Here is a 15,911-nt window from a genome sequence, read left to right as displayed (position 1 = left end):
TTTATAAACAACTCCAGCCCAAACAGGCACAAAAAAGTAAGGCAAGGCGAGTATTTATATAGCACATTTCATACACAAAGGCATAAAAGACACTAACAAAGAAATACAGCAGAAGGCATTTATGCTAAGCATATTACTAAAAATTCATATTTGGAAAAAGGGTAATCCAGCAACCATTTACCACGATGAATATAAAAAGAAGAATGTAGATTGTCAGCATCTGTCCTGTTCACAACCAGTTGTTATTCTGGGGCTATGATGCTGCTACTCCCATTTCCTAGAGTGTGGTCACCAAGAGCTTGGTTCCTCCTCCAGATTTCTATCCACATAGATGACACAGAGGATGACTGCTCAGGCCTATTAATTGGAAAGCTCTCAAGTCCTAATGGGACTCATATTTATTGTTTTATTACAGGCTGGTGCACAGGTTAAACAACATCTGTAGAACAAATGTACAGTATATTACCTGCCACAGGTGCTCTACAGTTGATGATTTCCAGTTCAAAAAAATGTTTCAGACATTTGTGATCTTTTTCATGATAATTCCTCACATTGATGGTGTACATCAGATTAATTCATAATAAATTTTATTTCGTACTTTTCCATACAATTTTTGGATGGCTGCTTAATTCCTCAGTGTACAGTGAGTTGGTGAGTTCTGGTCGTAATAAACACTGTTTCAATGTAAACAGGAATATGTCAATCTGTTAAAACAACAGATAGTGTAATACAAAAAATACAGTATATTACCTGGTTATATGGTAATCAGCATTTATATCAAATAATCCATCAAAGGAAATATTACACGTTTCTGATTTCACTAATATCTATTCCTTACATATGGATAATTGTGGCATTTACAATGAAACATTTACATTGCTTTAGCTATAACCAAATAAATAAATAAATAAATAAATAAAATATATGCATGTGTGTATGTGCAAAAAGAAAATATCTGAAAAAACTAATAAACATGATTACGTTTATAGACCTATGCAGTCTGGAGCACTCCGTGATTTGCATATATGCTAGGTGTTTCTTTGGTGTGTGTTAAGATTTAACTTTGATTTTTTTTTTGTTTGATGTCATCAGTCAGGTCAGATCCCAACAGGTAGGCAGGTCGTGACGTAGCCTCCCACCAGCTAGCCCTCCTCCTCCCCCCATCCCCACCCCCACTGTCCCGCCTGCCTCCCAGCTGCGTCCGCCGCTGTCCTGTCTGTCCGCCCGGTGTCTGCTCCGCCGCTCGGCGCTCTGCCCCGCTCCCACCCCGGACCTGAAGCCTCTGCCTCCTCGTTCACCACCCCGGCTCCCTGAACCCCCCCGCCCTCCTCACCCGGTTAATGCACCAGCGCCGAAAACATGACGGGCATCGCCGCCGCTTCTTTCTTCTCCAATTCCTGCAGGTTCGGGGGCTGCGGTCTCCAGTTTGAGTCTCTCGCCGAGCTCATCGTCCACATCGAGGACAATCACATCGGTGAGTCGGGCCAGAGGGGGAGACGGAGCTAGGCAGCTAGCTGGTGTTAGCTAGCGTTCTAGCTAGTTAGCTAAACGCAGACAGGCTCGGGTTTGCATTCCGCTATTCCTTCTGCTCACTGCCCGTCGAGGGTCGTCGGCGTAGAGTTATTGAGCACCATGAGACTTTATTTCTTTCGAAAAACACTGCTTCCCTGTGAATTAAGTGGTCGTCTTTCTGTTTTATTGTGCTGTAGGTGTGATAATTACCTTTTGCAGCGGTAACTCGACTACGAGGGCCGCGTAGGTCTCATAGGTGTAACTAGCATCCCGACCAGGCAGCGGTTTCACAGCTAACATTGCAGAGGAGTGTGTTTACGTCGCCAGGCCCGATGCATTGCAGCCGGGGCTTCCCTCACACTGCTTGTGTATTGAGCTGCCTAAAAGTCTGTCGCTTTTGTCACCTCAGGTGTGTCAACTCGTCGAGACATCACCTTCTGCAATGCTTTCCGATTATGTTGGTGTCACTTAATTACCATTGACACTGTATCAAATGAAACCAAGATGCTGCAGACATTCAGCGACATAATTAGATCTTATTCCACATGCACAAGCTTCAACTTGTTGCTTATTAGATTTTCATCTGACAGTAAACCCTCTGATCACCACAATAATTGGGAATATGAACCTAATGCAAAAGATTTAACCCGTGGCAAAGAAATAAGATAATCAGCAGTGCTTTATTAAATTCATATATTTTATTTAGTTTTACCTGTTTATATTTAGGCTACCAGCATCACTGAATGTGACAAATAATGTGGTCATCACATTTCATTGTCATGAAAAACAAAGTTGATATTAACTTGTAATTAAAATGTCATAGCTGCAGATATAGCTGTTAGATGAGGGCTTAGTAAATAAAATCTTAGCAGTGTGTATGACTTGAAGTCATTAGCATTAAGTTTTTTATTTATTCTAATTTTAATTGATTACCATCAAATTACTCAAAAATCAGTTACAACGTTGATGTGGGCTAATCATTATTTGTGGTGTGTGTACATCATCAGGGGGCTATTTGAAGGGGGCGAGGCGACAGGGTGAGGGGGGTAAAATGGATGCTTCATTGAGCCTGTCTCCATGGCAACTGGCAGTCTCTAAAGGGGTTGGGGGCAGTATATTGGCTGAGCTATTGCACACCTGCTGTCTCACTAACAAAGAGCGCTAACCAAGCAGCCAGCTGTGGTGAGGACACCCAGCGTGTGATGTCACATCACATGTGGCCTGGGACTGATGTGCTGATGCTTAAAAAAGTGGTGAAGTTTTGTTTGACTGTGCTTGTAGGGGAAAGTGGAGCAGGGTGGGTGAATAGGTGGGTGGTGGTGTTGTTGTGGATCGCGCTTCATCCTACCGTATGCTCCAGGGATCTCTTCCAAATTATTCAAAGAGGGGAGAAATAAAGTCTGCCATTTTACTTATTTATTTATTTATTTTACCCTTCCTACCCTGACAAACACCTGTAGACCACAATGTTTCCCATAACTCTTTAGTGAACACATTTTAAAGGATCAAAACTGACAGAAAGGCAAGGATAGATATTGCTTTCTCAGTCACACAACCCAGACTGCACATCCACTGATATATGCCCCCATCTGGCTCTTAGCTTGACCTTTGACCCCAACCGTCAGCTCAACAGAATGGTGGTTTACTAGTCAGATCACTTGAATTAATGAGTTGCCCTCCTGCTTGCTTTATACTGCGGCTGGTCATCAGCAGTGTCAAGATCACACACAGTCTAATCAATACTGCGCGCAGATCAGTTACCACAGGGATAAGTGTGACAGATGGAGGGGATTGAGGTGAGAGTGTGGGAGATGGGGGGAGGTAGTGGCATTTAGCTTTGACTCCTCTTTGGTTTTGAAGTGGTGCGATGGGGTGTGATCAATAATCAATCAAAAGATAAGCTAATTTGATCCTCCTAGCATCTTCTCATGAGATGTTGGATAAGCTGTTTGAGGATTTGAAGATAACAGATTGCCTTGATTTGTGCTCTGTCCTGCAGTGTGCAAACAGATTACAAAAAAGACGGTGCTACCCATAAATCAGATAATCTAGAGGTGATAACAGGCTTGTGATAGCAGACATAAATAGCGGTAAAAGTGAGTCAGTGGGTCTGAGGTCAGGGTGCAGATATCAGTGTGTGCCTGTGCCAGAAACATTTGGTCATTATCATAGACTGTGCTGCCCTCTTCTGGCAGGACATCCCATGTGCTGCATAGTCTAAAAAAAAATCAGATTTTGGTTGAGACGTTGGTTTGGCACCGTGTTTATCTCAATTATCTCACCTTGTTACTTATTTCGACTCCTGCCTGCTCTGACACAGCATACAATAGCTGGCAGCAAACAGACCAGATGATCCTTTCCGTGACAAAAAGGGGTAATGTGTGGGTCTTCAATTCTGACCTCATCCCAGACGATAGGATAGCAGCCCTCCAATAACATGCCCGCACTGTTTATATCACTGCTGAATACAAGAGGAAATGGGTTAGGTGAACTGTGTTTGGTGTGGTGTTTGGTTGTTGTCGAAGGCTTTGTGCTGTGACTCTAGGTAAGGTCTGAGGAATGCAATGATGTCAGGCTTGTTTGCCTGCGTGCGTGGCAGCAGTGCGTTGTGTTCTCACCTGCACAAGCACATACCTGCCTCTTACCTCAACAAATAGGTGCAGGGAGGGAGGAGGGGGAGGTAGATAGAGATTAAAAGTAGGGAAGAGGTTTGAAAGAGAAGGTTAAGAAACAAAAAATATGGGGGCGAGAAGAGGGAAATCCCAAACATCTCAGATTTGTTTGGACAGATTCTTTTTTTTCATCTGGATTTGATTTTATAGCTGGAATCTGAGCTGTGACTTGAGTCAAGCCAGCATTGTGTTGTAATAATGTAGGGTCTGCCTAAGCATGCTGATAATGAACATGCAGTAATTTTAAAAGGCGCAATCACTCAGCCCACAGGGTTAGTTTGGCTGTAGCATTTTATCAGCCCTGGCTCAAAGAAAAGGCAAATGCAAACACAATATGGTGAAGAAGGTGTTAACTGTCTGACATTAACAGAGAGGAAAACCCCTTTCCAGCTGCTATTAGTTTTTTTTAATGAGGATATAAATGCATGACTAAGGAGTTATGAGGTGAATTACCAGAAATGGTCTTTGTGCAGTGTTTGTGTCTTTGATGATGCCAGTAGAGCTGGGTAAGAATTAATCATTTTGTGATATGATTTTCAGAGTTGAAATGATTAGTCAATTAATTGATAAGTTGACAGGCAGAAAATTAATTGACAATTGTAATTTTTCAAGCAAATTTTCAAAACTTTCTCTGGTTCCAGCATCTTGAATGTGAATAATTGCTGCTTTTCTTTCTCTTACATGACAGCAAAATGAATATGGACAGCTAGCTAGCTAGCTACGTCATAATATTCTCTTGCAGTTCTCAGTTTGCCAAATCAGCGAGCAAAAATGTAAACATAAATAACTGTTAGACATAAGAGGAGTTTGGTGTCATGTGTCACAGTTCATTGCTTTGATTTTAAATTAGATTATTTTACATTTTGCGATGCAAGTTGTGTTTATTTTTCTTATGAAGTTATGGGGCAGTTATTTTATCTATAAACTGTCAGAAAATATTGAAAATGGCCACCACTATTTCCTAAAGTCCAAGATGATGTCTTTAAATTTTTCGTTCTATCTCACCGATAGTCTCAAACACAAAAATAAATAAATTCACAGATATACTGTCATGATAATGATTAAAACTTTATATTCCACTCCCAGATGCCAGCTTGTTTCTCATCCCACTTTCAGAGGTGTGACAGGGGAAGGGGCGTGTGTTTGTGCGTGTGAGAGAGTGTGTTCACCATACTTACTAAATGACCTGTCAGGGTGTAGTGGAGCAATTAGTGGACTGGCATCCTAAACTGGAAACTACAGCCCTTCTATTTTCACACTACACACACACACACACACACACACACACACACACACACACACACACACACACAGTCACACGGATCACCTTTCGGAAGTCACAGGGCCCGAGCGGCCAACCAAGCCCCGGGAAGTGTAATTACAGAGAAGTTTGCTTTTCCCCCACCCATATCCCCCCTGCTCCCTCTCCTCCTCCCCCTCCTCTCCTCTCCCTCCATCCGGTTGCCTGCTGCTCTAGAAACACTTTAAAATGCTCTCTGTGGCTTAATTAGCAGCCTGCAAAACAAGCCATGCATTCTTGGCCTGGTTTCAACACATACACACACACATTCACAGAGCCATACACATGTTCACATGCAGTACATATGGTCACATTGTATTCAGCAGGGGGCAGCAATGTGCCGCCGGTGAGAGATGGATGTCTGTGTTGAAATACTTGGAGGGGCTGTTGATTGGTGCTGCTTTTAATGACAGGAATGCTAATTAGGGAGATATTTATAGACCCTGGAGACTCTGCAGTGTCTCAGACCTGCAGCACACATGTACTGAAACACGCAAATATGTGAAAACACACAGAGTAAGTTGTTTAATATAAAGCTTTGGAATTAAATCAGTGAAAGTTGATATCCATGTAGTTTTTTCCGTGTGTGTATGTGTGTGTGTCTGTGTGGAGGTTCCCATCCTGCTCCATTAGCTAGATCAGCAGCGTGTTAGCTTCCTGTCCTGCTAGGTGAGCGGAAGTCATAAAACCAGTGAACATTTACTGCAGCGCTCTCTGTGCACCTGGCTTACCCTATTTCCACCAACACCACACCTCCCCCCCTTCCTCTACACACACACACACACACACACACACACACACACACACACACACACACAAAACGACACATTAACTGATCACGAAAATAATCACTAGTTTATGATACCAATCTTGAAATTTGCTGGTCTTCAAAGCAACAACACATCTAAGTTTCTGAGCTTGTTTTAACATTCTAGTGAAACGAGCAGTGAATGCCTACCTTTTTGTTCATTTCCATATTACATACCTGCTCTACATCAAAAGTTTTACTATTGATTAATCTTCAGATTGAGAGAAATTAATCAGTCCTAAATATATTCAGTTGACTATCATAAAATGAGGAAACGCAGCAAATTCCCACATTTGAAAAGGTGGAACAATAAAGATGTCAAACATGTGTTGTTTGTTGTTAAACACGCTATCTTTCATTTTTTTTCTTGATTGTAAATATCTGGAGAGAGTCAGAGTTATATTAATGTTTAATAATAATTTACATTGTAGTAGATAATTCCCTAGCACTGCTACAAAAAGGCTTCAACTCAAGGATTTGCAGAAGGACGATGGTGGGTGATGTCCCAAGACTTAGCCTTGCCAATGCTGTAGGTCGAGGCGCACGTGTGTGTGTGTGCGCGTGTGTGTGCGTGTATGTGTCTGTATGTAGAGAGCTCTGGTCTCTACATCTGAGCAGCAGGTAGGATTATTAAGTCTCAGCTATAAAAGACTGTCAAAGACCACCTCTGTGGACCACCTCAGGTGTGTGTGTGTATGTGTGTGTGTGTGTGTGTGTGTGTGTGTGTGTGTGTGTGTGTGTGTGTATATATTTGTGTTCAGGACTCAGGACTCTGGTCTGTACAGCAGCAGTAGTGTGCATTTTTGTCCTGGGTTGTTTTCTTGTTTGCTGCTCTCCTTGGTGTTCTTCTGCACTGTGGGAAGTCTGCATTCTTTTTTAATTATGAGGTGTGAAAGCCTGAAAACCAAAGGGCTGAGAAGGCCAGCACGCAAGCACACACACACACACACTTGGGATTAGTGGGAGGGAGTGTCCAGGAGTGTGTTGTTAATTGTTGCACAGAGATGATCCAGTTCCTGGATCTAAATTGCAATACATCTGCTAGCCATTACATACACAGCTTCAATTATGCCTACATACACACACACTCTCACACAGACATGGACATGCACGCCATGGCATAAAACTACAAGTTTTTTAGTTAGTATCCTTCTGAATGTTCCCCTGTTGAACACTTGATGGCACCGGTACTTCACAGATGCATCCAGGCGCAGTGTTTTCATGCACACTTGCTCCTGTTTTCCAGGGGGTGGGAAGGTGGGGCTTTGAAGTTAACACTGCTTCCCTCAGGCAGTGGAAGTTGCCTACTGTAGTGTTACTGGCGTAGCAAGTCAACTGGAAAAAGCGTGAGCGTGTGTGTTTTCGAGTAATACACTATGTACATTCATCACAGCCCCCAAGTCACTCTTTCAACCTCAGACAAATTTCCTCTTTGCCACATTCAGTCCCTGCCGATGATTAAGCAGACTTGGGTCACTTAGGGAAAGACACTAAGTTACTAAATTAGGGAGGGCTTGGCACTGGTGTAATAATGCGCTGCTTATGAAAGTATTTGAAATGTATCTGAAGCTGCCATGTAGCACAGACTAACACAGAGAATGCAGTGTGGGAAACATCCAGTAAGCTATCAGCCAGTCTGGCAGGAAGAATAGATGTATGAGTCAGATACATACTAAGAGTATTCACACAACATTTTCCCTCCACAGAGAGCAGTGATTAATCTGAATGTCTCTTTCTCTCTCTCTCTCTTTCTCTCTCTCTCTCTCTCTCTCAGACACAGATCCGCGAGTTCTGGAGAAACAGGAGCAACAGCAGCCCACCTATCTGGCCCTAAGCTACATAAACAGGTACACACACATTCACACACACTTAACCCAAAGGTGTCCGTCTATAGAGGGCAGCATTGCTCCACCAGTGAAAGCCTGTTGGTGTGTGTGAGAGTTCATGTGGCTTGCGGGGAGCAGCTCAAAGTTGCTGATGTCTTCCCATAGACACAGCAGTGACTCATCCACAGACCGGCACAGAAAAACCACACAAGACAGTCACTCCTGACTCCCTGCTCTGCAAGCGGCTCGACCAAAGGCGGCGCTTCAGGATTACAGCGTGTGTGTTGTTATGCGGTGGTGGTGTCACGTCCCACTTAATGTCCCATTAAATCACTCCAAGATGCAACATTGAGAAAGATAACAGGAAAACATAGAGAGAGAAAGAGAGAGTGAGGTTTGTTTTCTGTGGTAATTGTCCAAGTGGCGAGGTTGTAAATGTCATCTGTATTTACTGAACAATGTTGTGATGACTGTATATTTAAGGGGCAGTTCATTCAGCAGCTGAATTATGTTTTGGTAAAGCTCAGACTTCCCTTTCAAATCAACAGTCTACAGAACAGCCATAATTATAGCAACAAATGACACTATAGAAAGTAACAAACACAAACAAGTAGTAGTAAGTATAAAGAATATCACAAACAGTAGGGCTTTGTTAAGGCATAAATACACTTATTTATAACTTGAACCATAATATATTTTACTCACCAAGGAAATTGCTGACTGCATTTTTAAAAAGAGATTAGACAGTTGATCAGGTTTTAAACAAACCTGCATCTTTTTAGGAAAGAAAACAGAGGTGATTGGTAAGATGATTACAGTTTAAAGACTGACTTCTTAGTTTAGTGTTCTTGTAGCAAACTTGCCATAGTTGTGGCAAGTAGGGATTATTGCTAACATCTCAGGTGTGGTCGCTTATTGTTTTACCTCCAAGTGTTTTTGATAACCTGGATACTTTCATGTCCCATATGACTTCATTGTAGTGACATCTGTCTGTTCCATGATCTCAACAGTATCATAACTGTTAAGGATGGCCAAAACCAAAAAAATAAGACCCAAGCTGAAATAAACCGGAATGCTCCTCTAAGTCATAAACAATAATCGAAAGAAAAATTGAAAGATCAAATGGGAATTTTTGGAATGACATTTGGATATTTAGTGGCTTGGAAGGATGAGATCATTTGTTTCACCAACATTGCCTCCATTTATAAGTTGACGTCAACATCACTGTCACGTGGAAGGTTTGTTGGTGAATAATATTAGATGCAAGGACTAGAGCTTGACTGATAATATGATGATGATGATATTATCTTATTGCAGTATCTTTCAGTAGGCACAGTATTATCCTTAAATACGGTAGTTTGTTCACTAGGGAGTATCAACAAATTGATTTTTCAAATGTAAAAAAAAAAAGCAAAAACCTAAAGAATCCTTATCAAGAGTGTTTGTTATAGAAAATTATGATCAGCCGATAAATTGTTACCATATTTTTTTGAATTCCCAAATATCAAATGGGCAGAAAAAAAAGTGTCAGTTGGATTATAGGGGGACTCATCACAGATTTTCTGAAAAAACCACATTCGTGCTGTCAGGTTCATGACGGATGCGGCACGCAGGGAGCAGGAGACCATGAAAAAGAAGGCCACGCCCAAACTGTCCCTGTCCATCACGGGTGGGGTGTCCAGGAACAGCACAGCCACGCCTCCTCGCCACACCAGCGGTAACCTGACGCCTCCTGTCACGCCCCCCATCACCCCTTCCTCCTCCTTCCGCAGCAGCACACCTACAGGTACGACAGGTGTGTGTGTTGAAATGTGTATTTGAGAGTAAGACAGATGGATTGCTTATATGTGTTGAGTGAATGGAGGTGTTGAAACTAATGCAAATGAACCTTACTGTTAGTAACAGAAAAAGCTTAGAGTTACGGTTGTGCCATCGGGAGCATATTCATCAAACTCCGGCAGTGCTGATGAACAAACGAAGGAGTTTGTAAGCTAAATGGAATGCAGCTTATTTTATACCTGGTCACTGAGCAGGAAAATTCAAAACATAACTTCAGATAATTTGCCAAGAGCGCATGCGCCAGCTCACCTTTTATTTAGCAATTTAACCTGTAAATAGAAACCACAAATTTTTCACTTTTAACCATAAAAAGCTATTGTGTAATAGCTTGGAAATGTTTCATGGCAGTATTTCCTCAATTTTTTAAATCATGAGGAAAAATCTTCTTCCAGAGTAGAAAGTGGAAGAGGCTAAAACCCCAACAACTGTCTGCTGCTGCTGTATGTATGTATGTATGTGTGTGTGTTGTTTTGTGTGTTAGATTAGGTGGCTCCTGCAGTGAGCAGACCAGTCAACACTCTGCTAATTACATAGCAGCTGTCACGCTGTGTGTTCGCATGGGGCCGTGTGTTGCACAGCCCAGAAGCAGATGTCCAATTCCAGCCCAAATGGTTCCAAACGTAGCGTTAGGTCTGGGCTTATACACCAGCATGGCTACACATGCACGCACGCAGGCACACACACACACACACACACACACACACACACACACACACACACACACAACACAAACACATGCACACGTACACACGCCCTCTTTCAACATGTGCCAGGGTGCCATCCATTTCCTCATGCTGAGGTGCAGCATTTCCTGTGAGATGGTGGGGGGTCAGTAGGCCTTTATGTGTGTTTGTGTGCGTGTGTGTGTGTGTGTGCCTGAACATTTCAGTGATGTGTCATGTGGATGCTTGTGTGTGTGTGTGTGTGTGTGTGTGTGTGCGCATGCATGTGAGTGGAAAATGTTCTGCACTTAGCAAAGCACTTTTTCCAGGCTGAGCAATGGGGATCACTCCCACTTAATGATCTCTTTCTCAGTGCCAATCCCTGTGTTTTGACTCACAGGCACACACACACACACACACACACACACACACACACACACACACACACACACACACAAACACACACAGAAGCAGATACACACATGCAAACCACTGCTGTTTTGTCTGAGCAGTGCTTTCATTTACAAGTGGACCGCTAATCCATCAAAGTAGGAGCAGGATACAGAGAGATGTATTAATAAACAGTCATATATCATTTCCATTTGGTAAAGTCCCAGGGCATTTTGTCCTTTTGGGTAAAAACTCACACATATTTCATCCGAGGATGACTAGATAGTTTTGTTCTACATCCTCTATGTGTCTCCAGGCAGTGAGTATGATGAGGAGGAGGTAGACTACGAGGAGTCGGACAGTGACGAGTCGTGGACCACAGAAAGCGCCATCAGCTCCGAGTCAATCCTCAGCTCCATGTGCATGAACGGAGGAGAGGAGAAACCGTTCGCCTGTCCCGTCCCTGGTTGTAAGAAGAGATACAAGGTAAGGCTACACCAGAGGACAGAGACAAAAGTCACACCCACAGGACACACTAGAGCTTTTGTCTTAGTATCACATGGCTGGACATAATGCTTGAAAAAGCATGTTATAAATCCAGAATAATGATTGGAAGCTGTGATAAATATATCACGACAAATTTGTTTTGGTTGAATTTATGTACAACTGTTCACAAAAACCTCTTTCAGCTTGTCGTGCCTGCTCTTTAACGAATGGACAGTGTGGGAATGTTGCCCTTTAATACCCTTTTCAAATTAAAACAGTGACGTGGAATAAAGCCACATTTATTAGTGATCTGAATGAGCCCACATATGTTATCTAACGTGGTTTACCCACCGTGCCTCTCTCCATGGTCTGACATTGTTTAGCTTTGATACAACAAGACTAAGAGTCTACAGCCATACTAGCAGCTTTGAGACGCTCTACCAAGGCACAGATCACAGATGTCAACCTCATGGTGGCGCCAGAGGAAAAGTCAGGGTATCACCAAAGTCATAAGGACACAGTGTCCTGGAGCGACAGACGTCAGTAGAATATTTCATGGCAATTGATTGAGTAGATTTTGAGATCTTTCAGTCTGGACCAGAGTGGTGGATTGAACAACAGACCAACATCGTCATCCTTACAGCTACACTGCTAATGTGGCCAATGTGGCTAAGAAAGGTTTTTGTGATAACTTAAGAGTTACTATAGAATGCTTGTCTTGTCTCAGGTCCTTGAACATGATGTATGTTGAATGTGACTTGATGTTTATTATTCAAAAGGAGACAGAAGAAAAAGCTTCAAAAAGTTCCTCAAACGTGCAAATGTGTAAACACTGCAGTGAAACTTTTTGTTTTTAATGCATTTAAGAAGTGGTGAACTCTGTTAAGCAAATATGCAAATGGTAATGTCCCTGACTTGATTGCAGGACTGGGATTGGAGGACTGGGATTGCGTCTGTCTGTCTGTCCCAGTTTGTGTCTGCATTAAACCATTAAACCACTTAGAGACAGTGCTTTGGGGTCTAACATGATGGAACAGTTTATGAATTGGTCTCTAGGATCAATTCCAGAACAGTCTCTAAGAACAAATTGGGGATTTTGCATGAGGTTAATGGTCTACCTAATGGGCATAATAAACTACAGGTTGACAGTAGTCTTTTACTCAAATTGTGGATTGATCCTGTGTGTAGTATGCATGTATTCTTTATTGAATATGATTATAGTGATTTGTATTGAACTGTAACCATAACCAGACTGCATCCATGTTCAGTACTGCATGTTAAACAAGGGGTTTGACATGCAACACGAGTTAATAGAAAGTGGTAAATGTAACCCTTTGTAACACCCTTCCTTGTCTATCTCCGTATCCCTCTTCTCCCCGTTCCCATCTCAATAGAATGTGAATGGCATCAAGTACCACGCCAAGAACGGCCACCGCACGCAGATCCGTGTGAGGAAACCTTTCAAGTGTCGCTGTGGCAAGAGCTACAAGACCTCGCAGGGGCTGAGACACCACACCATCAACTTCCACCCACCTGTCTCCACCGAAATCCTGCGCAAGATTCAAGGCTAGAGACTGTGGTCACGCCAGTCAACTGCCCCAAACATAGCCCTGTTCTATCCTGACTTTTCCTTACCCAACCCTTTTTATACCCATCCCATACACTAAAGGATCAAGTGCATGCTTTAAGTTGTTTTTATTATTATTATTTTTTTTTTTTCATCTTTTTGTTGGTTTGTGTTACATTATTTTTTCTATCCATGTTATATCACTTGTATTTTTGAAAAAAAAAAAAGTATCTTTGTAGTATTTTTATTGTACATTTGCACATTCGTATATGCTATCACGTTATTTTTTTTTCTATTGTTTGACTTACATAAGGTGCTAACTGTAAAAAACAACAGAAAGAAAAGACAAAAAAAACAAATGGAAGAAGAGAGAGGAAACGTAAAGGGAGAAAGTGAAACAGGAAGTGCAACCAAGCCCTGCCCCCATTTTCCCACTCGTCTGTGAGGGATGAAGTTGAGTTTAGTGCTGATCTGAGCTCAGTTGTTCTTACACTCCTCCGTGAGATGCAGTCTGCTGAGCTTAGGTCTGTGCCTTTACAGCAACTTGTGGGGGTTTAAGTGCGAGAGTTAAGTTATACTTTATATAGATATATTGATATATATAAACAATAGACAGATATGTATGTGTACATAAAAATATATAAGTATTCATGAGCATATACATAAATAGTTACACTTTATTTTCAAGCTTTATTTTATATATTTTGTCAGTGTTTTAGATAGTGTTTTTTTTCCAATGTATCAGTAAGTGTTCCTTTCATCCCCTATTTGCTGAGACGGCCAGTTTTTGTCACCTCAGAGGGCAAAGGTCAAACAGCTGGCTGACTTTACGTTTTCTCTCACACATCCTAGAGATTAGGAGCTAATACGCCTTTCAGTTTGACACACTCTGAATGCGATATTTCACTGTTGATCAGGAAGAGTATTTGTACAAAGGCCAGGCCAATAATCCACACCTTAAAGATTTCATCCCCACAGAAAGCCATCCATGTATTTCATATCTCCAGTGTTTCCTCATTCAGAGTGCCAGAGCTGTATTCAAGAGACTTAGCCTTGAAATCAGGTTAAGCATCATAATGTATTCCAGTTGCCAATATCTTCGTTGTTTTTTGTTTTTTCCATGATCGTTGCCATCAGCTCTCCACTGCCAAACATTGACCATACCATGTGCCTGATGAGGGGGGAGGGAGGGGGGTGGGTTGGTGGGTGGTTGTGGGAGGGAGGGAGGGAGGGAGGGAGGGAGGGAGTTGTGATGGTTTCAACCAGGAGGTCGCCAAACGTGTGGCAATGGTTTTCTTGTTCGTCGCGCCTCCGAAATGTGCGGATGAGTGGATGTACGTCGGCGGAATGTCTTTGCGCATGCTTTCTGTGTCGTTACGCGAGAAACAATGTGTGAAAGAAGAGGGTGGGTTTGTATTTGCAAGAGATTACCACCTACAACCTGTCATTTGTGTGTGTTGTAGACAACAACATTCCAGTTCATTGTACGCATGGATGTGTGTGATGTGTGATGTGTATGAGTGCTGTGTGAGCGCGTGTGAGCGTGTGAGCGTGTGAGCGTGTGTGTGTGTGTGTGTGTGTGTGTGTGTGTGTGTGTGTGTGTGTGTGTGTGTGTGTGTGTGTGTGTGTGTGTGTGTGTGTGTGTGTGTGTGTGTGTGTGTGTGTGTGTGTGTGTGTGTGTGTTTTCAGCAGTATCCAAGTCATCAGCCTATAGTTACTGTTAGAGTTACTGTGTTTAGTGTGTTTAAGTGCCAGGCCGCTGGTTCGACTCCTGTGGAGCAGGATGGTCGGCTTGCTGGCTGGCCGGCTGGTAGCGTTGCGTCATGTAGTGTTTTTGCCCCTGACTGGGATTTGATCATTCATTGCCTCTAGAAAAACAAGAGTGGTGCAGTGCAGCGCCGCGTGCCAAGACACATGACATCATTTCCCTCATCACGCACAAAGTTTGAGCAGAAAGCTCAAAGTGTGAGCTTTTCTCTTCTTTTCATTCGGTGGGTACCGTGGCCCTCTGACATGCACACACCCTCCTGTCCTCCTAGCTGCTGTTGCCATGGAAACCACTGGGTTAGCATGGCAAGGAGACCTTTGTTTGTTCTCTTCTCAAGACTTAATTTTTCATTGTCTTTACAAAGCAGGTACCAGAAACAACATTAAAGAAACAGTTGTTCCATAAAATGATTTAGCCCCATAATTTCTGTTTTAATATCCTGTTCTGATTATAGTAATCACTGTGCATCTGTGCTTGCAATGCCTTGAAGTAGTGTGCTATCTAACAAGCAAGCACAAATGTTGCCTGAGAGACATCCACGTCTATTCTGAAGCACCAATAAGTGAACTAAGATCTGTAAAAATCTTGGTATCAGTTTCAAAGTACATCTGTGGGCTTACTCCCCTGAAGTAACCCTGAGATAATGGTGTGCGTGTGATAGAAATGCTTCATTCCTGACTGTCAGTGTAAGGGGAAGAGTGTCTGTGGTCACACTCGTAAAACCATCCCTGCTTCACGGACACTGCCGTCACCATGGCAATAGTTAGATCTTTACACAGGGGCCATTGCAGTATTAAACATATGGGAAAGGAGGAGTGGAGGCTGTGTGCAGGTGGGGGGGGGGGGGTGAGGGAGGGATTTCAATATACCATGTACAGTGAATGTATTGTAACGTGTGTCTGTTGTCAAGTGCTTTTAAATTATATTTTCGTATGTAATGTGGAGACCAATGTTTCCTTTTTGTATGGGGGAACAACAGGTTGTGAGCAGAGTGACTTGTAAATGATGTCAAACTGTCTTTCTATATAAAAGAGAAGCTGCTTAAATGTAAACACGAAATGACAATAAAAAAAAAAAAAAT

The 15,911-nt window shown here is 42.5% G+C and overlaps 1 protein-coding gene across 1 annotated transcript; it reads left to right on the top strand.

Annotated features, from left to right (window-relative positions):
• The first annotated feature begins 1,164 nt into the window (after positions 1-1,164).
• jazf1a (JAZF zinc finger 1a) lies at positions 1,165-14,238 on the top strand. Its single transcript, XM_056400380.1, has 5 exons — positions 1,165-1,474; positions 8,067-8,139; positions 9,708-9,904; positions 11,326-11,495; positions 12,890-14,238. Exons 1-5 carry the CDS (start codon positions 1,360-1,362, stop codon positions 13,064-13,066), a joined length of 732 nt encoding a protein of 243 aa, XP_056256355.1. The 5' UTR covers positions 1,165-1,359; the 3' UTR covers positions 13,067-14,238.
• The last annotated feature ends 1,673 nt before the right edge of the window (positions 14,239-15,911 follow it).

This window comes from Seriola aureovittata, chromosome 16 (genome assembly GCF_021018895.1).
Source record: "Seriola aureovittata isolate HTS-2021-v1 ecotype China chromosome 16, ASM2101889v1, whole genome shotgun sequence".
NCBI classification, from domain to species: Eukaryota; Metazoa; Chordata; class Actinopteri; order Carangiformes; family Carangidae; genus Seriola; species Seriola aureovittata.
This window is presented reverse-complemented; position numbering and strand designations above follow the sequence as displayed.